Below are 22,306 nucleotides of genomic sequence, written 5' to 3' on the forward strand. Positions count from 1 at the left end.
CATCTATAGGTCCATTTCCTGGAAACAGCCTCTTGCAGAAATGTAGAAAAAGGCTGCGTACAATAGACCCAAAGTGGTCGGACCCTTTCCCAGACCTTGCGCAAGCGGGAGCTACATGCACTGGGGCTGCCCTTTAGCCTGAATCTATTGTAAATCATACAAATGTTTTTGTATTCTTTATGGAGGACAATTGTAGATTCTACGGGATAGCTAGTAGTAGACTGTTCATTATCTATGCATAGCTAGAGTTCATTATCTATGCATACTTAGAGATAACACAGATGGGACGCCGTGCAAAAAAATAGGACATGGACCTGTGAGGATCTTGAGCCATGCTTATTGGTATACTGCAATGCAAAAGAAATTCCCATTACAATGCACTGTACGCTCAGCAAAGGAAGAGAATCAGTTCCAATGGCTACAAAGGAAAACGTGAATAGGAACGGGGTCACAGAAGCTCCATCGCAAAGCCAAATTTACACCTACGAACCTACGATCGCAACTCGATGGCCTAGTTATGTTACAGGGCAAAACTGGACAAAAATAATCACACCCACTTGGGAGCAACCAGTTAGGAAATTAGCAGAAAACAAAGAATGAACAAAATTTCCTGAAGAATGAATAACTGTCCTAAGTATGTGGTTAAGTGCTACTCAATCAACTGTCCGTCCTTGTGTCGTTTAAGCGACCGGCATCATCTGACGGTGGCTTTATATACCTCCCTATGGTTTTTTGCCGAGCCCTCTTCTTCATTCTCTGGATCTTGTCTTTGGTCTGTTGCTTCCTCCGCTCCTTCTCCTGCTGCCGCATGGTCCTCTCCCGCTCGTACAGACCTTGCCACACAACTTCGCCAGTTTGTGGCCAGAGCCACCTTCTGTCAGGGTGGTCCGCATCAGCCTCTTCTGCCAAGTCTTCGTCCATGCTCTTCAGAGTAGCGTAGGAGAACCACTGGATTGACATCTGACCTCTCCTGCCCTCCAGCGGATGCTGCTCCTGCATTGCACCAGTCTCTGGGTTTACATAGACCATCCGCCGTGCACTGTGGAACGCCCAAACGTTTACAATCAACTCGAGAACACCAGAGTAGCAGTGCTTGTCCTGTACATGTACATATCAACAAGAGAGCATGCACATATCAACAAGAGAGCAACGGTCACAGGTTTTCGAGGTGGAAATAGTATAACTATCATATATCACAAACATATAGGTCAGATTTCATTTCCTGTAAAAGTGATCAGCTGTTCTTTTGTTCCAGCCAGAATTGTTCGAATGTTGTATATCAGTATATCACTCTGACAGGACTAGGAAGGGTATTAACTATATTGTCAATAGGTGATAGAGGCGCTCACCCTGTGGAGACTCAAGATGCAATGCCCAGTTTGATGATGCTTGTCGTACATCTGTGCATCCAGCGCATCTACAAACATCCTACAAAACAGCATCTCTATAAAACACCGAGTACATATAAAAGAATTTGAACCATATAACACAGAAGGACTTCAAACCAAGTCCTCTTTGGACCTTATCCCAATGTCTGTACATGCAACAACAAGGCTATATACTTAAACAGTAAAAAGTACACACGTACAACTTTAACCATCGCTGGGCATTATTGGAGACAGTATATACACAGGCTATGAAATTCTTACAGTAGTAGATCACTTGAAATGCATATACAAGGCAACGACCAACTAGCCAGTGCACCAGGATTTCCATATCTAGTTAAAAAGAGTACTAGCTATATGGTTTGGCTATAATAATACTTAAAAAAAATGTTACCTTGAGAACATTACAAATTCCAGGAATGATCTCGTAGGCAAAACCCAACTTTGCATCACAGACCACGTGTCTCCGTCATTAGGCATACGTGGCAGAGAACTCAAATCTCCGTCAAGCTGGAAGCCATACATCCTTTGAAAAGCCTCCAAAACAGCTAACCTTCAGGACAGAACTATGAAGAAAATTAGTTTGTTGTAAAACAAAGCAGTTCAGTTTGGCACCACAGCCAAAAATTCTACTTTAAACAGTTCGTGAAATAGCAACTTTAGTTCTGTAAACATGGTAGGCCAGAAAGGGCAGTAAGATTCTCTAAAATGTTACTTCCTCTGTAAAGAAATATAAGAGCATTTAGATCACTACTTTAATGATCTAAGCGCTCTTATGTTTCTTTACGGAGGGAGTACTCTGTAAGAAATGATGGTTGGTAACATGTTTTTAGAACAACTTATTGCCCAATCCAATAGAATATCTGTTAAAACTAGAACATTCGCAAAACTACATGCAACAGTACAACCTATGAAACATGGTTAAATAGATGACCTGCAGTTCCCAGCATTAATCGCATCACAGAGGGACCAGAAATCTTGATTGGCATGATTTCTTGGATCTTGGTCCATACGAACCCAAAAGTAGAAGGCATCTCCATGCTTTTGAGTTTGAATAGCTTCCAACATTGCAGATTCAGCATTTTTTGACAAGTTCGCCTGCTAACAATTATATTGCAGATTCAGCAGGAAATGGGATGGTAAGTATAAATAAGATGCTAACAATTATGCACGACCTGGATAACTAATCTACATTGCATCATCAAAAGGAAAATTCATATCTACAGCTTGACAACATATTAGGCAGTGACATCCAATGCACAGGTTCTGTACAAAAAATAATGCCCAAATCATTCTTATATCTATCATATTCATTGAGAATCAGTGGTACCCCCAAATAAAAATAATCAAAATACAAAGACCTCTTTGATATCAAAACAAAAATCATTTTACCTTTCTTGCAGTCACCCTCCAGGATTGAAATCCTATCCAAGAATTCTTGTGTATCCGGTCAATTCTGTTAGCCAGAGCAAAGAAAGCTCCAAATTCCCCAAGGATATCTCTGTAGTACCCACTGTTGAGCAGCGGGAGACGAGAAGAAGCATCAATGTCATCTGCTCCGAATCTTCGACCTTTTGAAGACTAATGGAAAACAAACTTCATGTGATCAATTTAAGCCATTGAAATATTTCTTAAGAGTGGCCAAATATATTCTGGCTAGCCACATACCAACATCCGTTCCATTAGTATTAATTCAGTGATAAAAAATAATTTAAAACAAAGAAGAAATACGTACTTATTTATTTTAGTGGAAGAAGAAATAACTAATATACACATATTTGCATCTACATGTAAAGTCACCAGTCACCACATGGGTTGTTGGATTAAGTTTAGTTCGATCAGATATCTCCTCAAGTGACTAAATCTGAGCAATCCAAATTTGACTCAATGGTATACATGGCAGTTATATATGTTAACACCTACTCCCTCCGTTCCTAAATATAAGTCTTTTTAGACATTTCAAATGGACTACAACATACGGATGTATGTAGACATATTTTAGAGTGTAGATTCACTCACTTTGCTCCGTATGTAGTCACTTGTGGAAATCTCTAAAAAGACCTATATTTAGGAACGGAGGGAGTAGATGAGTTTGCATTAGTTGTATGCAGGAAGCAATGCAAATCTTAGTTCCATCAAAAGTTGAGTTCACACTGTCACACTCCCCATTTAACATGTACAACCAGCCATGGTACAAGGAATATGACATTTATAAAAGGTCGGCTACAGATTTTAGATCTCATGATAAATTTTAGTGATTTATTGGTTTATAACATCAGGGATGGTTTTTAAATGTGTACATTTGGAGCATTCAGGCTGACCATTTAACATTCTGAAAAACTTGGTTAGTGCTAAGAGGTGAAAACAGCTTACCAGGCCAATTCCACGATACAGAGAGCTTTGATGCAGAAAGGGCCAAGTTCCCTCCCCATAGAAGGGTTCGTATATACAGAGTGGCTGACCTGTCCGTTCAAGCTCCTTTTCATCTCTTTCATGCAATTCATTTTTCATCCTGTCCACCCTTTTGACATTTCTATGCACTTCCTCCCATGTTCCATGAGGTTGGTCACTCCTCTCCTTCAACTGCATAACAATCCAATCAAATTACTTAGCATGCATTGTTAAAACAATGAAAAGTGATGTGTTAAATATCAAATTTACGTCAATACTTACATACTCTTCTTCCAATTTCATTTTGGCGCTCATAATCCCATTTGCTCTTTCTTCCCTCCATGCAATAGCAGAGAACGTTTCATCAATCTTTGGTGTAATACTGTGAGGATCATCCTTTCTGTTCCTGTGCCAATCCATTTTCTGGAGCATCTTGCAGTCAGCCAAACTTTCATTCACATTGTATAAGTGCTCCACACCCTCAAATAGATGCCATTTCCACTCTTGTTTCAAAGGCAAAGGTATCTCCCCAGCAGTTAACGGGGTCAGTGTTTCAGAAGGAAACTTGATAACATTTTCCAATAGTACAGCATAGCCTTCAATGGCTTCAGAAGCCATCAGATCTTTCGCACGGGCTTTACCAACTGATGCAATATTTTTCCCTAAATCGGATAGTTCCCCGTTTGATACCACTTGCAGTAGGACTTGACTTAACATGGCGATATTCTTTCTTGGAAAAAGGAGTCCATTTATCCCATCATCAATCTAAGCCATCAAGATAACAGTGTTAGCTTATGATAAGATGTGCAATGGTAAGGAATTGAGTTGATAAATGCAATGCCAATAAAATTTGAGACATCATGAGCATACATATTTTGTGATCATTCCAAGGTCCGGAGCTATAACCAGCTTCTCAAGAATCATAGCTTCGACTAGCACATTGGGGAAGGATTGCTCATCAAAGCAAGAACAGTATATGACAAGGTTAGCTATAGCAAGGAGATTGTCAGTATCTTCAACAGCAACATGCTCCACTGCACCTCTTGAGAAGCCAACATTTAAAGCAATGGCCTATGATGATTAGAGCAATACCAAGCAGTTAGATGCACTTTAAAGGTTTATGACCTCTAAATAGTGAATTCAAACGATGAAAGACAGCATGGTTGTACATCCTAACCTCAAGGGCTATCCTATGCTTATCAGTTTGGTTTCCTGTCAAGATTCTCACTTTCAGTTCAGTCTGTGTGCTATTCTCAGAAGGATACTGCTGTAAAAGAGGTCCTACTGCTTGCAAGACAAGTGCCTCTTCCATCAAAAGCCCATCATATGAAAACTGACTACCAACCATAGCAATTACAAAATCTCTTGGACCTAAACTCAGGCTGATTCTCACATCTTTGTCATAATTTTTCACAATAAATCTATCAGCTTGAAATGCTGGTGCAGGAGAACCTGGAATCACGAAATAGTTACCAGAATCAAATGCAGCATACATCACCTGCAGGAAATGAATATAATAAAATAATCTTATGTCAGGCTGGGGGATCTACATAAAAACGCAAACATTATTAATACGTCAAATTTAGTAGTATGAGAATAGCTTAAATACCGGCAATATGTAGTTGGGAAAAACTATAACATTTGCCCTGCTAAAGACTTCTTGCCAACCACCTAGGATTTGAGTCATTCCACTAGACTTATATTCCCTAATACAATGAGCGAGGGAAGTCTCTTGCACAGTCCAAATGACAGGTACGGATTTGAAAGGCTCCTGCAAAAGACTGCAGCAAGACACATTAACTTTGAGTAAACATTTGGAAGCGGTCAAAATTAAACACCTGACTTTGTGCAAACACCTTAGAATAATCTGAAATATGTAGTCATAGTCCTTGTTTCATAACTACCTTGAAAATACTGGCCTTGCTTCAATTGAGTTTACAAGCATGCCATCATAGCTGCAGAAATACAAATAAACCTGGTGAGGAAATGATTAGGATGTGAGGCTGAGGCCACATACTATTTTCAAGTTAAAAACGCTACATTATGAGACAATATGCAGTAAGTAATATAAGCAAAGAACTGGCAAGATATACTTTAAAACTTACTCTAGCCAATCTATAGAAGTGAGTAACTTTGTGTCCACAGGTAAGATCTCAACTGGTATGCCAATAGTCCTCCAAATACTACTACATGGGCCATCCCCAAATGAGAAAACCTGCATTGAAAATTTGCAAAGCGGATTAATAACAACATACAGACAGGGAGTTTATGACATTTCAATCATGCGCAGCCATTTTGGTTTGGGTACTCGTGCAGTTCAAGTTTTGTGCAAAAGACCATAGATACACACGATGATAAGAGTGATTCAAATAATCTATGCCTCAGTACTTGGGTTTTGGCTAGACATCTCAACTTGAATAGTTGGACTAGACAAGCAACTTATTGACTAGACGTGACTCGTCAAGGACAACTAGTGGCTCGACTAATTGTGCAACCCACTATAAGACTGAGCTCACGTTACACCGAGACCACTCCAAAAGAGATGTACTTCCTAGTAAGCTCAAAGTATCAACCTAGCTCCCTGCCTCTGATAACCTAATACTGATAGCAAGATGTTGTGCTGATTCAGAAAGTGACCATGTATTTCTGGCTCCCACTCCCTTCAAATTTGGCAGTGTAGTCAACTAGTAAGGCCCCACTTGGATTGTCGATTGGCTCCTAAATACCCCCGTAACCGATACAGACCTCCAGCCATCGTGTTTATTCCAGGCGGAAATCACGCTGCAACCGGTAAGATACACCTGTAAATTAAATCCGGGTCTATAAGCTTACACCGACTCCAAGCAGGGTCTAATGTGGTATTTGTAGCAAGTATGGTCCACTAGGCTATGCATCGCACCCCGGCGAAAAGACTCGACTCTTCGGCTCATAAACTTAACACAGCACTTTAGAACCTATGCACATGCAAAAGTTTCTGCAACATACTCCCTCCGTCCCATAATATAAGAGCGTTTTTGGCACTACACTAGTGTCAAAAATGCTCCTATATTATGGGACGGAGGGAGTAATGATCATGCACCATACAAAGAAGACAAAACAATAGAAATGAATAATCCGTGCATATAGTACAGATTTTATTTCAACAAAGATCCTATTCATCTCTAAGTGCTCATGAACTAGCAGTAATCAAAATATCAAACTTGCTGAAAGAGCGCAAAGGTAGAAGGAGGGTTCAGGGGGGGACACCAACCATCGTTCAAGCATACCACAGTCCACAGGGTTCCATAATAAGACCATAACGCACATAGGGGTAATTAGGATACATATACGCGTGATATACTCCATTAGTCTAACAAAATATCACTAAGACTTGCAATGCATAAATTAGATTTGATTGTTGCCACCTTCGAAAGTAGGAGGTACTGACAGCGATACCTCATGCTACCTCTCATGGAACTGCTATACTAGGAAGTGTGAACATCGAAATCAGAACTAAGAGATTAGTTGCATTACCGAATAGTACGTCAGATACGGAATCTGAACTTGCTGTGTATACCATCAAGGAATATCACTTGTCGAAGCAAACCAACTAACGAACGAAACAATAAAGACACGGCAACACGCGTTCCGGTATTCAGAAGAAAGCAGTTGAGCCACGCACCTTCATTTCGTAGCCCATCGCCTCCAGCACAGAGGCGACGCTGATCATCTGAAGCTGCATTGCGTCGGGAGAGAGATCCCCAAACACCTAAACGAAGTGCAATGAAAAAAAAAATCAGAGCCAGAATCGCGAGAAAACAGAACTCAAACACCGCCCAGCCCAGCTCAACAACTCACCAAGGCGAGGCGCGGCTTCCGGGCCCCGGCCCTCTTGACGGGTCTCCCGAGCTCCGCCAAGCTCTGAGCATCCTGGCTCCGCTCCCTCGCCCACTTCTCCCGCAGCCTCGTGGGCTCGAACGTGAGGCCCTCACCGTTCTCCAGCCCGCCGAGGCCGCGAGGCAGCACGGCTTCGGTCCCGCCCTGCCCCCATCCCCCGCTGGCGCGTCGCGAAGGGAGCAGCATCGTCGGGTTCTCGACGACGACCGATCCGGGGAGGAAGGTGTAGACGAGAATGGTGACGAAGAAGAAGGCGGCAGCGGTGCCGATCCACTGAAGGAAGTCCACCTTGTCGACGAGCACGAACCGCGCGAGCCTGGATCTCACGCCCGGCCTCCGCGCCGCGCCTCCGCCGGCCGACGGGGCGCGCGGCACCGAGGCCGGCGCCGCCGCGCGCTTGTAGCTCCCCGACCCGGCGGGGCTGTCGAGGGAGCCCATCGGCGCTCGGCCTAGGGTTTCGGGGCGGCCGCGGCCGCAGAGAGCATGGCGAGCGAGCGATTAGAAGCGGAGCAGTTGAGGGGAGCTGGGGACTGTGGAAGACTCGTGAGTAGTATTTAGCGAAGGAGGCGTTGCGCTGCCCCTGTTTCGTTCGTTTGGTCTGAGAGGGATGGGGGCGACTGGCGAGGACGAAGGGGCCTGGTGTGGTTTAAGGCGGAGGCGACGTTGGCAAGGAGACGTCCGGACGTCGGATCTCGATCGGACGGCGGGGTTTCGAGGGTTTAGGCTCGCGGTCGCGGAGCATGGGGCCGCGTGTTTCGGGAACCGGATGGAGTTACCACGTCTCGGGCTGCGTGTCATGCTGCCGCGACGCCGTCATGGCTGTTACACTTTACAGGTGGGTCGCCCTCTTTCGGGCCCGCGTGGCAGCCTCGGGGGTCAGCCGTTTACCGGGTGAGCGTCTATCTGTTTTGCGGTCTCTAGCGACATGTTTTTTCTCGTGCGCCGCACTGCTACTTGCCTGGGATGGAAATAATTAATCAGAATATGAACCAAAGCACGCAGGGGGGAAAGTGGCAGGGAAAAGGGAGAGCGGTGATTCGTCGTTCCACCGTAAAGTCTGGGCACGGTGGGGTGGGGTACATGGGGTACCTCAACTGGGGAAGGGGAGGGTAGAGAGGGAGGGGAGAACCGGGCGGCTCCGTGGCCGAAAGCTCCAGCCGTGGCGGCGACAAAGCGGGCGTTGCGTCCGGCCAAAGGAGAAGATATGCCGCCCGGCTACTGACGGCGCAACGCAGCGCGTGTATGCGGCTGGGAAATGTGCTGCTGTGTAAACCGTGAGCTGTAGCTAGATATACGAGTGGAATGCAAAAAAAAAAAACATCACTTTACAATTCGCAAAAATCAGCGCATCAAAAAACATAAGGCAGATAATTGACAGTTGTAAAAAGCATTGAATATTTTTTGTATCCCGTTTTTGACGTGGCAAACCCCCCACGTGCTGATTCCGGTCGGCAGCGCTAGGAAACGGTCGTTAACGGCCAGTTGGGACCGGCTCGGTCGAGACGTTTCCCTTTAGATAAACAGCCTTCACTGCCCGCTCGCTCTCTCGCATGGATTGGAGCAGCTCCTCGCTCCCATGGCGACGACGTGGTGGGTGGGCACATCATCCCACGGCGAGGAGGAAGATTGCATTGGAAGTAGCCCATAGGGTGTTGGAGAGCCCCACTAGAATCGTAGATGGACATCGAGCATTCTTTCCCTATGTCTGTGGGGTACATGGTTGCTACCTCACCTGGGGAGGGGTAGAGGGAAGGGGGAGAACCGGGCGGCTCCGTGACCGAAATTTCCTATCATGGCGGCAATAAAGTGGGCGTTGCGTCAGCAAGGAGGCTACATATCTTCTCCTTGATAGACGGGAATGCATGCTTGATCTTTTGGTTAAAAAGGTTTTCATTGAGATTATGTGGTTGGTTGGCGGCTCTTCGACGCGCTTCTACTTCCCGAGGAATTCTTAGTGGTGTCCCTGGTGATACTATTCAACATGGTAGGGGTCTTCGATAGGGTGACCCACTATCGCCGTTGTTGTTCGTCCTTGTTATTGACCCGCTTCAGCAGATTTTAGATCTGGTAACGCCAAGTGGAGATCTTCCCAGATTACCTCATGGGTGCGTACCTTCGCACCTCCTTATATGTTGATGGTGCGATCATATTCTTGGCACCTCTGAAAGAAGACATTTACATGCTTGTGAGCATCCTTCGTAGCTTTGTTGATGTAACCAGCCTAGTTATGAATGTCCAAAAGAGCTTGGTGGCCCCGATTAGATGTTCGAACATTGATCTAGATGTCATTTTTGATGCTTTCCGGGCAGTGTGCACCCAACTTCCTATTCGGTACCTTGACCTCCTCCTCTAAGTGCATGCGTTGAGAGCCATGGACTTTCCAATACCTTCTTGACAAGATCGTTCGAAAGATCATGTGTGGTAGGGCAAATACATAATGATAGCAGGGAGAAGCACTTGGATTCATTTGTTTACTGCCTCGCAAGCCATTTACCATCTCAGGTCTCTCATGGTGCCCAAAGGAACATTGAACTCAATTGCTAAGCTTCATCTGACCTTCTTGTGGGGTGGTGCAGATCGAGTGCCTCGCAAAAAATGTAAAATTAAATGGACCTTTGTTTGCAAGTCGAAGGCTATGGGCGTGCTTGGCATTCAGGAGACAGAGAAGTTCGTGAGAGCTTTGCATCTTCAGTGGTAGTGGCTTGCTTGTAAGGGTCCGGAGCGTGCTTGGGTGGGTCTTGGTCACCCTTGCAGCGAGACCGATATGAATCTTTTCTACGACTGTACCACCATCACTATTGGTAATGGCATAAAGGCACCCTTCGCAAGCCTAACGACATGACACCATCGGTCTTTGCAATTTCTTTGTTAAAAACCAAATTGTTCAAAGGGCCTTGGAGAATGATTTATGGGACGATTGCATGAATATTACCTTCATCATCAACACTATTCTAATCCTAGGATTAGAATAGTTATTTGGATCACAGCAGCCCTATTCGAACCGGTGCGGCTAGGCCAGCGATAAAACAGAAAAAAAACACTTCTCCCCACGTCTCCCGCACTCCACCCTGCAACCGCCCGCGGCATCCCCGGATCCAGCCCCGCCCAGTCCCTCCCCCGATACCCATGCCGCTTTCGCGCCTCTCCCCGATCCCCATGCCGCCGCTCCCCTCCCCGGAGACCCCCGCCGTTGCGCCCGCTAACCGAATCCACCCGCCGCCGCGCGCCCTTCCTAGAACCCCACACGCGCCGCCGGATCTCGCGGCCGCCTCAACCTTCCCAACCACCCCCCGCGTCCACCTTCTTCCTCCGCCACCCACCCACCTCTTCCAAACAAATGTCGCCGGCGGCCGGTGGTTCCTCCGAACCCGATGCCCTGCATCCCGTCTCCGACACCGTCAACCGCGTACAGCCTGGCACCACCGCTCACATCCGAGATTCGGCGCCCTGCACCCCCATCTCCTCCACATCCACGCCAGCCCAAGCACGCCGCTGACCGTGTGCCCTTGATGCGACACCGCTTGGCTCCCCATGTCCACCTCGACTCCCTTAGCGTCACCGCCTACCCCACCATTCCCGCAGCCACGCATTCGGCGGCACCTTCTTCCACGGGCACCCATCTTCACATCTATAACAAAGGCGACACAGTGGTAGGGGAGGTTCCACTGGGTCGCCCCAAGAACTCGCCACCGACAACCCAGACTAGGCCCTCCATCCTCTCTGGCCTCGTGGGTGCTCACGAGCACAGGTGCGTCCAGGCGGCCTTCTTGATGGTGCCACTGATGAAGGTTGTGTGCGACCTGCAGTTCAAGGAGGACTCTGCTTGCAGCTCGAGAAGGACTATTCATGCAGCTAGACGGCACATCCTCGACAAGGGAGAGGAAGCAGGAGGTTCCTCGTTCACTCGCTGTATAGCACCTCCTGGATTGATGCCGAGAAAAAGTTCTGATTATGTGCTCTGTATATGCTTGTTGATATGCCAAATGAGAACCGATAGTTTTTGTTCTTTAGGTTGTTTTGCTAATGTTTAAGAGTTAATATAGTTCAATGGATGTAAGACTATGTTTGACCTTCCACTGCTAAAAAAAGATCATCCAAAAATTGTCCTACATGTTGATGCATCCGCGCTGACATCTTCGACCTCCTTCATGTATGTTCTGTTTTTAAAAATTGCTTAGCATAAATTATGTTTACAAGAAGTTCAAATATGAAACACCCAGAAAGTTCAACTACTTCATGTAGGATGTTTTTCATATGAGAAAAAAGAAGAAGCAGAAAAAGGCATAGTCTAAAATGTTTGCCGCTTGAAGTTCAGGTACTCGGCCTGCCAAAGTTCAAAAATTATCGTGAGAGAAGTTCACTATGTATTTATGTGTTCAAAAACACAAAAATATGATATTGTTGTTGGTGTTTTGAATACATTCTCCCAAACTATTGCAAAATTTAAAAAACTCTCTAAATGAAATAGTTTCTACTATTTAATAGATTCCCAAACATTATATCATATAATCTATTGTGATAGTTAAAAAGAATTTAGAAGTTGAAGGTAAAATAATGGAGCGGGTCGATGTTTATTAAAACATATAGGATTTTTTTTCTGTTACAAATGAATAAGACCAAGAAGTCCAAATTGAAAAAACCAAGAAGTTCAATTTTAAACAATAGAACAGTTCACTGTATATGAAGAACCCAACTTTTCTCGTGACTAAATAATAAACCAAGAAGTTCAATTTCAAAAAACGAAGCAGTTTGATATTTATTACAAAAAACTCGATTTTTCCCGTTACTAACGAATAAACCAAGAAGTTCGGTTTGAAATAATGAATAAGTTTGACATTTACTAAAAAAACTCCAAACTTTCCCATTTCTATAAATACACAAAGAGGTTCAAAGTTTTTTTGTTGCTAGAAGTTCAAGTCCTCGGCCGGAGAAAGTTCAAAAAAATTGTGAGAGAGGCTCACCGTGTATTTACATGTTCATAACACACAAAAAATGTCGTTTTTTGATGTTTTAAAATAATTATATTAATCCATTACAAATTTCAAATAAAAATGCTCTATGTGAACAATGTTTCTCCTATTCAACGACTTTCCAAGGGTATATCGTATGCTCAACTTCAAAATAAACGATTAAAAAATTCGGGTATATTGTTCAAAACAAACTTTAACCGTAATAGATGAAGTTGCATCTTTTCAATAGGTTTCTAAAAAGGTATATCATTTGTGCAACTCTGATGAAGGGGTGAGAAATTACGAACAAAAATACGTGATAGAAGTTCAAAATGAAAACAGCAGGAAGTTCAACTACTACACGTAAGGCGTTTCAGATGAGAATAAAACAAATAGAAAACTAAAAGCCTAAAAGGTTTGTTGCAAGAAGTTCACGTGCTCCTCCCGATGCAGTTCGAGATCTCTAGTGCGAGAGTCCGACCTTCAATTACATGTGAAAAACAGGCAAAAAACGACGTTGTTTTTGCCATTTTTAAAACTGCTCTCAAACAACAACAAAATGTAACATGTGTCTACATGAAAAAGATGTTCCTATTCATAAGCTTTCCAACGGTATATTATATGCTATATTCCGATGAATGGTTTAAAAGTTTTATGTATACCTTAAAAACACATTGTTACGCATTCAAAAATATATTTTGAACCGTCACGAGTATGAAAAAATGAACAACACAAAAAAGTTGTGTGTTTGCAACAGCTTTCCATCGGTATATCATTTGCTCAATTCCGGTAAATGGTTTGGGAGTTACGGGCAAAAAACATCATGTCGGAAATAGAGTGAAGTTCAACAGACATGCCCGAGAAGTTCAACCTTCACGTAGTGCATTCCCATTCGCGATGAAGGCATAAATCACGATCTCGTCATTTTCTAATTTACTTCAAAATGATAGGAATATCATTTGTGTAAGTTCAAGTCCTCGGTAGGAGAAAGTTAAAAAAATTGTGAGAGAGGTTTGTACAAAAAGAATATCGTTTGTGCACAATAACACAATGGATGAGAAAATTACAAATGAAAATGTCACAGAAGTTCAACATGAAAACAGCAGGAAGTCCACCAACTACATTGAATGAATTTCAGATGAAAAACTTTTAAAATCGTTGCGAGTATGAAAAATGATCAACACGGGAAAGTTGCATGTTTACAGTAGCTTTCCATCGGCATATCACTTGCTCAATTTCGGTGAGTGGATGTTGAGCTATGAGAAAAACACATAAAAACAGAGTGAAGTTCAAGTAGGCATGCCGAGAAGTTCAAATTCTTCACGCGGTGCATTTTCGAATAATCTGTTTCGCGATAAAGATTGAACGAATGATCTCGCCGTTTTCAAAATTACTTGAAAACGGCTAGGAATCAAAGAAAACCATCAACATGAAAAAGTTTTGCATTTTCCATAGCTTTTCAACCGTATATTATTTGCCCCATTCCGATAAAGTTTGTAGAAATTACGATGAAAATATGTATTTAGCCATTTTCAAAATTTACTTAAAACAGTAAGGAATTGGGAGAAAAAATATATAGCAAAAAGTTTTGCATTTCCTCAAGATTTCCAACGCCATATCATTTGCTGCATTCGAATGTACGGTTAAAAAATTAGCTCAAAAATACGAACTTGTTGGAACTTGTACCGTTTTCTAAATTACTTTTAAACTGTTCAAAATTAGAAAAAACTTTCAACATGAAAAAGTAGCGCATTTTCATAAGCTTTCCAACACCATATTATTTGGCTCAATTGGATTAGCCGTTTAGAAATGTCAACGAAAATACGAACTCGGCTGTTCGGTTTGCAAAATTTTATAATTTTCCAAATTACCCTTTAACCATAGGGAGTTAGAGAAAACTTTCTGCATGTGGAAGGAGTTGTTTTGCAGCAGCTTTCCAACGCCATATTATTTGCCTCATTCCGATAAATGATTTAGAAATGCGATCAAAAATACGATTCACGTTTTTTATATGAAGAAAAAATAGTTTTTTTCAAAACTGCTCTTATACTGCTTACATTTTGCCAAAAATTTAACTTGGGTCATGATATTGGTGTCCATAGCTTTCCAACGGTATATCGCAAGCCCCATTTGGGCAATGTTGGTTGAAGTTCAACCTAGCACAGGGGGAAGTTCAGGTCGAACAACTCAGGTAGTAAAATTGCAAAAAACGTAATTTCATCACGACCCGAGAGCAATATCCACCAACGAGCAAGATTCTTATTTAAAACTGGCATTTAGTTGTTAAAAACCATTTCTAGATTACACTTACATCATATAGAACACGACTAACTAGAATAATTCGCACGGGCAGACACGGTTGCGATGATAGCCCGAAGGTCGGGTTCCTACAAAGGGAAGTTCACGCGTGTAACTCAGGAAGTTCATGTTGTGATCAAAATAATATTCTAATCCCGTGATCAGAATAGTGTTTGATTAGGTGGGGGGATGGGAGGCAGCCAGGGCATGCCCCAAGGTGGCCGGCAGGCCCCCTTGGGCGCCTGCCCTATGGCACCCCCTTTTCCTTCCTAGGGGGGTGGAGGAGAAGGCACGAGAGGGGCCGACTGCTCCTTGCCTTAGCCGCCCCCTTTCCTTCCTTATTGGGCCGATGGCCAGGGAGAGGGCGCGCTAGCCCTTTGTGGGCTGGTGTGTTCCTCCCCTTGGCCAATTAGGCCCATATACTCCCCGTAGGTCTCCCGGAACCTATTCAGGTGACACGATGAATACCCGGTGCATTCTGAAACCTTTCCGGAGACCAAATACTATCGTGCTATATATCGATCTTTACCTCCGGACCATTCCGGAGCTCCTCGTCATGTCCATGATCTCATCAGGGACTCGGAACAACATTCGGTCACCAATTCACATAACTCATATAATACTATATCGTCAATGAACGTTAAGCATGCGGACCCTACGGGTTCGAGAATGATGTAGACATGACCGAGACACCTCTCTGGTCAATAACCAATAGCAGGACCTGGATGCCCATATTGGTTCCTACATATTCTACAAAGATCTTTATCGGTCGAACCTACAACATACATGATTCCCTTTGTCTATCGGTATGTTACTTGCCCGAGATTCGATCGTCGGTATCTTCATACCTAGTTCAATCTCGTTACCAGTAGGTCTCTCTACTCGTTCCTAATACATCATCTCGTAACTAACTCCTTAGTCACTTTGCTTGCAAGCTTCTTGTGATGTTGTATTACCGAGAGGGCCCAGAGATACCTCTCCGATATACGGAGTGACAAACCTCAATCTTGATTCATGCCAACTCAATAGACACCTTCGGAGATACCTGTAGAGCATCTTTATGATCACCTAGTTACGTTCTGACGATTGATAGCACACAAGGCATTCCTATGGTATCCGGGAGTTGCATGATCTCATGGTCGAAGGAACATGTATTTGACATTAAGAAAGCAGTAGCAATAAACTAAACGATCATATGCTAAGCTAATGGATGGGTCTTGTCCATCACATCATTCTCCTAATGATGTGATCTTGTTTATCAAATGACAACTCATGTCTATGGTTAGGAAACCTTAACCATCTTTTGATCAACGAGCTAGTCTAGTAGAGGCTCACTAGGGACACGGTATTTGTTTATGTATCTAGACATGTGAAAGGGCATGTAGCCCCTAAGTGTGGTTTTTGTAATTAATGACAATCTCTATGGACTAATGTTTTCATTGAGATATATTTCAAAGGGATTGTACATAGATGGTGCATCAAGGATACTATATGGAATCAAGGATAAAGTCCATATATATGAAGATATGTTTGCTCTAAGCTTTGGTATTAATTGACAATTCCTATGGAGCATCAAGTGCATTAAATGCTATTTGAAGAAATGTTCCATAGTGATGCATGAAGCATGTTGGATTTATGTGGGAAGAATGCCATCAAAACATTCAAAGAACTCCTCATGGTATCCAGCTCTCGATACGCCGTGCGCACGGGCCTCCTGACCTCGTGCGCATGGGGTCGAGTGTCAACTCTCTGGATACCCCTGTGCGCATGGGGTCCCTGACCCCGTGCACACATGGCCTAGGTTGTGGCACTCGAGGTACTATATATAGTGAGGATTCAAGTCAGTCTTTGGGATTTATGTTAAAGCCATCAAGATTGATTTTAATGTCTAACCAAATATATTCAAGGTGGAGTTCGTTAGAGGATCTCAAAGATTGACATATGTGCGCTTTTAAGGATCAAGAGCTTGAGAGTATAAACAAATAGAAGAATTCAAGTTATGATTCAAGACAAGATCATGGTATGCTCATGTGTTGGGTTTTCGGTTGATGAAGTCTTGAAGCAAGCAACTAGTGTGAAGAATTCATTATGCCTCTCAAGAGATTGCGATGGAGTTTTAGAAGAGCATATGGTGACCAAGATGATATTCACAGTGGAACTTGATATGGTCATGAAAGAGTCTTTGGTGATATAGTCTTGGAGCAATGAAGGGAAATGAAGAGTTCATTGTGGCTTTCAAGAAACCAAGATAGGACATGAAGTAAAGATGTTGGTTGACCAAGATGAAGCTCGAAGATAATCTAGATGGTCAACTCTCAAAGCGGAATCTTTGTACCACGTGGGATCAAGTGATCTAGTGGTATGGCAAGTAATTATGAATTGTACTGTGCTACCTAACCCTTGCTATGTGTTTGTTATGTCTATCTGGGTTAGGTGTTTCTCATGGGCTTGCACCAAAAGGAAATATTTCAAGTAGCCTATGTGAAGATGACATCAAGTGGTGATGGTCATCGGGTTCGAGGAGTCCAAGTGCAAGATGAGAAGCCGAAGGTTATATGCTTTCAAGATTGTGGTCCACATCATGATAGTGTGCATATGAAGATGGGCTTAAGTTAAGGCTTCCCTCATTGCAATATGAGGAAGCATTTCGAGTATCTTCAGCAAGTGATTGTGGAAAAGAAAAGGATTTCAACTTGAGTCAAGCATTAAAGTCATCATCAATTTCAAGTGGAATGTGCAAGGCAAAGGTAAACCTTAGCTAGGTTTTCCTAGTTTTGTCGGTCTCGTGGTGCTTGGAGGGAGACCAGATTATAGGCTTGATAGTCGTACTATCAAGAGGGACTTTCGTGCAAGTTGCTTGATCATGTCGCATGTAGAGAGCTCAAAACTTTGCATAATTTTCATCATTATTTCGTGTTGATCTTGGGCAGTTCTCTATGTAAGGACCTTGGGCTTTTCCATAGCTTTAAAACGAGCCCAAGATCATCGAATTTGGAGTTCGTATGCCAAAGTTATGAATGTTTTAGTAGGCTATTGCGAACAGTCATGTGTACCCCGTGGGCACGGGGTTTTGACCTTGTGGGCACGGGGCCCCCATGCCCATGGGCTTGTACCGTGTGCGCGGGACCCTGTGGGCACGGGGTGCCCAGGAAGTGCCCGTTGGAGCCCCAGCGGCTAGTTTTGGAAGTTGGCTATATAAGAGCCCTTCCTCCCCACCGGTTTGGGGTTGGTTCACACACATTCCAAACATCATTTTGAGACTCTTACCACCTCTCCCAAACCCCTATATCCCCTCTAAGTGAAGGGGGATTTGTGGATGGATCTTGGAGTCATTTGTTGATTTCCTCCATTGCATCCCATCTCTGCAATCTCCCGCTTTCTTGAGTTGCATCTTATGAAATTGAGAGAGTGAGTTGAGCATTTGTTGCTTGACCTTGTGTTGCATTTGTTGCATTGGTTTAAGCTCCCCGCAATGATTTGTTCGAGTAAGAGCCCGTGAATTTATTACTCTTGGAGACTGTGCATCCTAGACAGTTTGGTGATATCTTTGAGAAGTTTGTGAAGTGGACAAGGTTCCTCCGGAAGCTTCCTTCTGTGGTGTGCTCCGGGGAAGGTTGTGAAGTGGCCTAGGTGGTCAAGTTCCTCTAGAAGCTTTCGTGGTTGTGGTGTGCTCCAGAGAAGATAGTAAAGGTGTGGTGTTTGCCTTCAAGACTAACCCCGAGTGAACCGAGGCTCATCCGTTGGGGTGGACCCGAAAGGGAGAATATGGTGAGTCACTTGGTGACGCCCCAGAGCTTTGGCTTCGGCACGGCTCTAACGGAGATTAGCACTCTCACGATTATGAACTTCAGGATAAATCCGCGTCCCCGACTCACTTGTGGTTAGCTTGTACCCACACCCTTTACTTTTCGCAATTCATACTTGCTCATATTAATATATCTTGTGTTAGTTGAATTGCTTAGTTGTTCCTACATTTACATATCTTGTGATATAGTTTGTGCTTGCTACTTTCCTTAAAGTGCCTATCTTGTTTAGCATAGGTTGTTGGTGCACTTAGTTGACCCTAGCATATTTAGGATTTGTGCTTGAGAAGTATTTGTTTAGTTTATTCCGCATTAGGATAAAGCCAAATCCGTAAAAGTTTTAAAACGCCTATTCACCCCCTCTAGTCGTCATCTAGATCCTTTCAATTGTTATCAGAGCTTTGGTATCTCCTTGGTAGCTTAACCGCCTAAAGAGTAAAGATGTCTACTAGTGGTATAGTGCACGATGACACTTTTTGTTTTAGTGGCACAAACTATCACTTGTGAAAATTCGCATGCTTTGTCATTTTCGGACCATGGGTCCAAATTTTGTGTGAATTGTTCTTGTTGGGGATATAACTCTGAGGTGTGACCCGCCCAGGAGGGGCTGGTGTCGGGGTACACAAACAGGGGCGTATGTTTCCCCCTGACTTGTGCACAGACAGCAAGCCACCAACCCGGCAAAGTTGCAACGACCAAGACAAGGCCAAGCACAAGAGATCAACTCTTCGAGAAATCAGAGTGCAGATCAAGAGGACCAAGTCAAGCCAAAGGAAGCATACCATTAAGGGAAAACCTCCCTTGCCGGGCAGGCGAGCCTGGTGAGGTCGAGGTGGCCCCAAGAGTAAGAATCAAGACCGTCCCGACAGGCTTGCCGGGCACAATGAAGGCAAACCACCCCACCAAGGCTCCACTGCTCCACCTCACGGTGATGCAAGTCATAGATCGGTGCGGTGTCAAGCCCCCAAGTGACTAAGTGGATGTTTCTTGCCACATGGCAGCCACTTCCTACGGAAAACACCTCCAAATGACACCTGTCCAGCGACGTGTCAAGCAGACAGGCAAGAAGGTGGCAGAACAGCCCGGCAAGGCTTGCCGGGCATTCCATGATGTGACGCTAAGCGGGCATTTAATGTAGTCTGCCCTGTCTGCAGAGTTAGGTATGATAGAACTATTCACTATCTAATAAGTGCATAATAATTGATTTGCCACTGTGGTGACCCCTTGATCTATAAAAGCAGGCCCATGGCAACCATAGAAAGGACTTGGACTCCTGTACACTCATACGCGCGTAGCTGATCTCACCCCGAGGCAACCTTGCCGGGTAAGAGCACTGCGTTCTCCACCACAGTCCACCATCAATCCACCAAAGTAGGAGTAGGGTTTTACGCCTCGCGGAGGCCCGAAACCGGGTAAAACTGCCCGTGTGATCTCTGCCGTGCTGTGCGACGTTCTCCGCTCTTTGTGCAATGTGCTCATTCCCCCTGCCGAACCAAAAGGGGCTCATTGCCCCATAGGTGGTCGTGGTTTCCCATGACATATTTGGCGCACTAGGTAGTGGGAAGCGCTTCCACGAACCCGAGAAGCGTACGTAGCGCGTCATCTTCATCATCATTTTCTTCATCAACGGCTTCAACATCTGTGACGCCGAGAAAAGGCGAGGGGTGATGGGAACAGAGAAGGGAAGCAATATCGCTTCCCCCACAACCTTTTCGGTCTCCATCGCCTCCCTCCGCCGTAGCTGCTGCAGCGGCAAGGATCATTAACAGCGGCGATGAACCGTCCCCTGCAGTCCAGACGGCGTGATCATCTTGCCAACTCTGTCCAGGGAAAGGGACAAAGTGTATAGGTATCGGGTTTCTCTTTCCACCATTATCGCTTATCGACAACCGATCCACTTTGGGTTTAGCATCATCGACGTCAATGAGCACCACACAAGACTCGGTTCAGTATTTACCCTACTTAGGGGAATCCTGAGTGGAACGTTGGTGCTAATCTGTTGATCGATGCCCCGACAAGTGTGCTCCGACAAGGTTGTCCACATTAGCGTGACTTCTATGCCATCCGCCACCAGATTGTTCGAAAAGTATAGAGTGGAGGAGAGAAGAACCGGTCGTACCTTGCACCATGTCCCGCCGCTACAAGATATATAATTTTCTCTTATTTGCCTCTGTCGGGAGTCAGAGAACTACATACGCGACATTTATCCTCCCCGAAGCATGCGAGTGCGGCAAGCGTTCGTAGCCGAAAGGGATGGGAGGAAGCAAAGCCAAAAGCTAATTCCATGTAATCATTGTTCCCTTATGGGTTTGAGATTTTGCATCTGTTTATTCCTTGGGTACTGAAGTGTTCATATGAGGAAATCCTTTGTGTGATGGAACCTTGCTAGTATTTTTGTGTGCACCCTCATTCTATTTTGAGCCTGCTCGCAGAATGAGTGGCTGCGTCGAAAGCTACCAAGGAAAAACCCGTCGGGACGCATCCATGCCAAGATGACTGCTAAGGGCGTGACTCTTATGACAATCGCGGCAAATATGATACTGGCAGACAACCAAAACATACATAGGGACTAATCATACAAACACTGACGAGTGAACTCTAAAGGGATAAACACGCAATCAAAGATTAAGTGAAAACATCAGTTCCACACAAGCATGAATAAAACGGTGTCTAAATATAGAACATGCTTCATGTTTTGTTACAGGATAGCACAATGGCAAGGATAGTTTAACACCGGGCCTAGCGACCGCGCGGAGCCGTTGGGACGGAAAGGACCTTGTCAGCAAGTGGAGCAGCCTTCTCCTCAGCAGTGGGAACATCCACGACCACCGACGGCTTCCTGAAGCCATCAGCAATGTCGAGGTCCGGATGGCGGCAGGCGATGTTGCTCTGAACCATGAAGAGGGCATTGTAGGCAAGCTTCCGGGATTCAATCACAAAGCGACCGACCCTTCCCTCTTCATGTGCTCCCAGCTTGTCGATTAGCTCATTAAAGAAGACCCCTAGCTTGACGCTGGGGACCTCCTGCCTGCTGGCTGAGAAGACTGGCCCTTCCATTCCCATCGCCACCGTCTGAGCAGTGAGACGCCCGATGATGTCAATCAAGCTCTTGATACAGATGTCAACCTGCCTGGAATGATTCTCTAGCTTGTCCTCTGCATCCTTCCAAAGACACCTGGCGGTATCCAAGTCTTTCGTCAGCTGTTGTTCGCGGGCTCCGCTGGATTCTGCCGAGCTCTCCAAGGTGTCGATCCTCGCCTTCAGGTCTTTGATGGTGCCGTTGGCATCCTCGAGGCCTTGGTTCTTGGAGGAAAGCTGTGAATGTATATCCTTCAGAAGGATCTCGGCTTTTTGCACCTCCTCCTTAAGGGTCATGACCTCTTTGGCGCTCCCGGCAAGCTCTTCAGTCAGCTTGGCTACCTGTTGGTCGAGCTCAGTCCTGCTAGTGGATGCGGTGACAAGGTTGTCAGTGAGTTTCTTTAGCTCAGTGGCCGAATCAGCAGCAAGGGCATCCAGAGCGGCTTTGTGCTTGTCCTCCAGCTCCTTGATGCGCTGCTACATGAGGGATTCCAGGTCGTCGTCCTTGGCATGGAGGGTGGCCTCA

At 44.7% G+C, this 22,306-nt stretch overlaps 1 protein-coding gene across 1 annotated transcript; it reads right to left on the reverse strand.

Annotated features, from left to right (window-relative positions):
* Positions 1–315: 315 nt before the first annotated feature.
* LOC123070165 (uncharacterized) lies at positions 316–8,272 on the reverse strand. The gene is made up of 14 exons (XM_044493202.1): positions 7,614–8,272; positions 7,438–7,524; positions 5,882–5,991; positions 5,681–5,731; positions 5,386–5,557; positions 4,954–5,274; positions 4,647–4,847; positions 4,059–4,541; positions 3,759–3,968; positions 2,778–2,966; positions 2,320–2,483; positions 1,780–1,938; positions 1,350–1,428; positions 316–1,098 (listed from the first exon to the last, which is right to left on the reverse strand). The coding sequence occupies exons 1-14, from the start codon at positions 8,088–8,090 to the stop codon at positions 658–660; spliced, it is 3,144 nt and encodes a 1,047-aa protein (XP_044349137.1). The 5' UTR covers positions 8,091–8,272; the 3' UTR covers positions 316–657.
* Positions 8,273–22,306: the final 14,034 nt, after the last annotated feature.

The sequence above is a fragment of the Triticum aestivum genome, chromosome 3B, assembly GCF_018294505.1.
Source record: "Triticum aestivum cultivar Chinese Spring chromosome 3B, IWGSC CS RefSeq v2.1, whole genome shotgun sequence".
Lineage (NCBI taxonomy): Eukaryota > Viridiplantae > Streptophyta > Magnoliopsida > Poales > Poaceae > Triticum > Triticum aestivum.

What these genes read in the sequence shown, in the direction of transcription:
- LOC123070165 (XM_044493202.1), bottom strand. Translation starts at nt 8,090, where the DNA reads ATGGGCTCCCTCGACAGCCCCGCCGGGTCGGGGAGCTACAAGCGCGCG. An exon ending in ACTTCTATAGATTGGCTAGA is followed by an intron (nt 5,732 to 5,881) that starts GTAAGTTTTAAA and finishes GTATTTCTGCAG; the next exon opens with CTATGATGGCATGCTTGTAA. An exon ending in AGCATAGGATAGCCCTTGAG is followed by an intron (nt 4,848 to 4,953) that starts GTTAGGATGTAC and finishes TAATCATCATAG; the next exon opens with GCCATTGCTTTAAATGTTGG.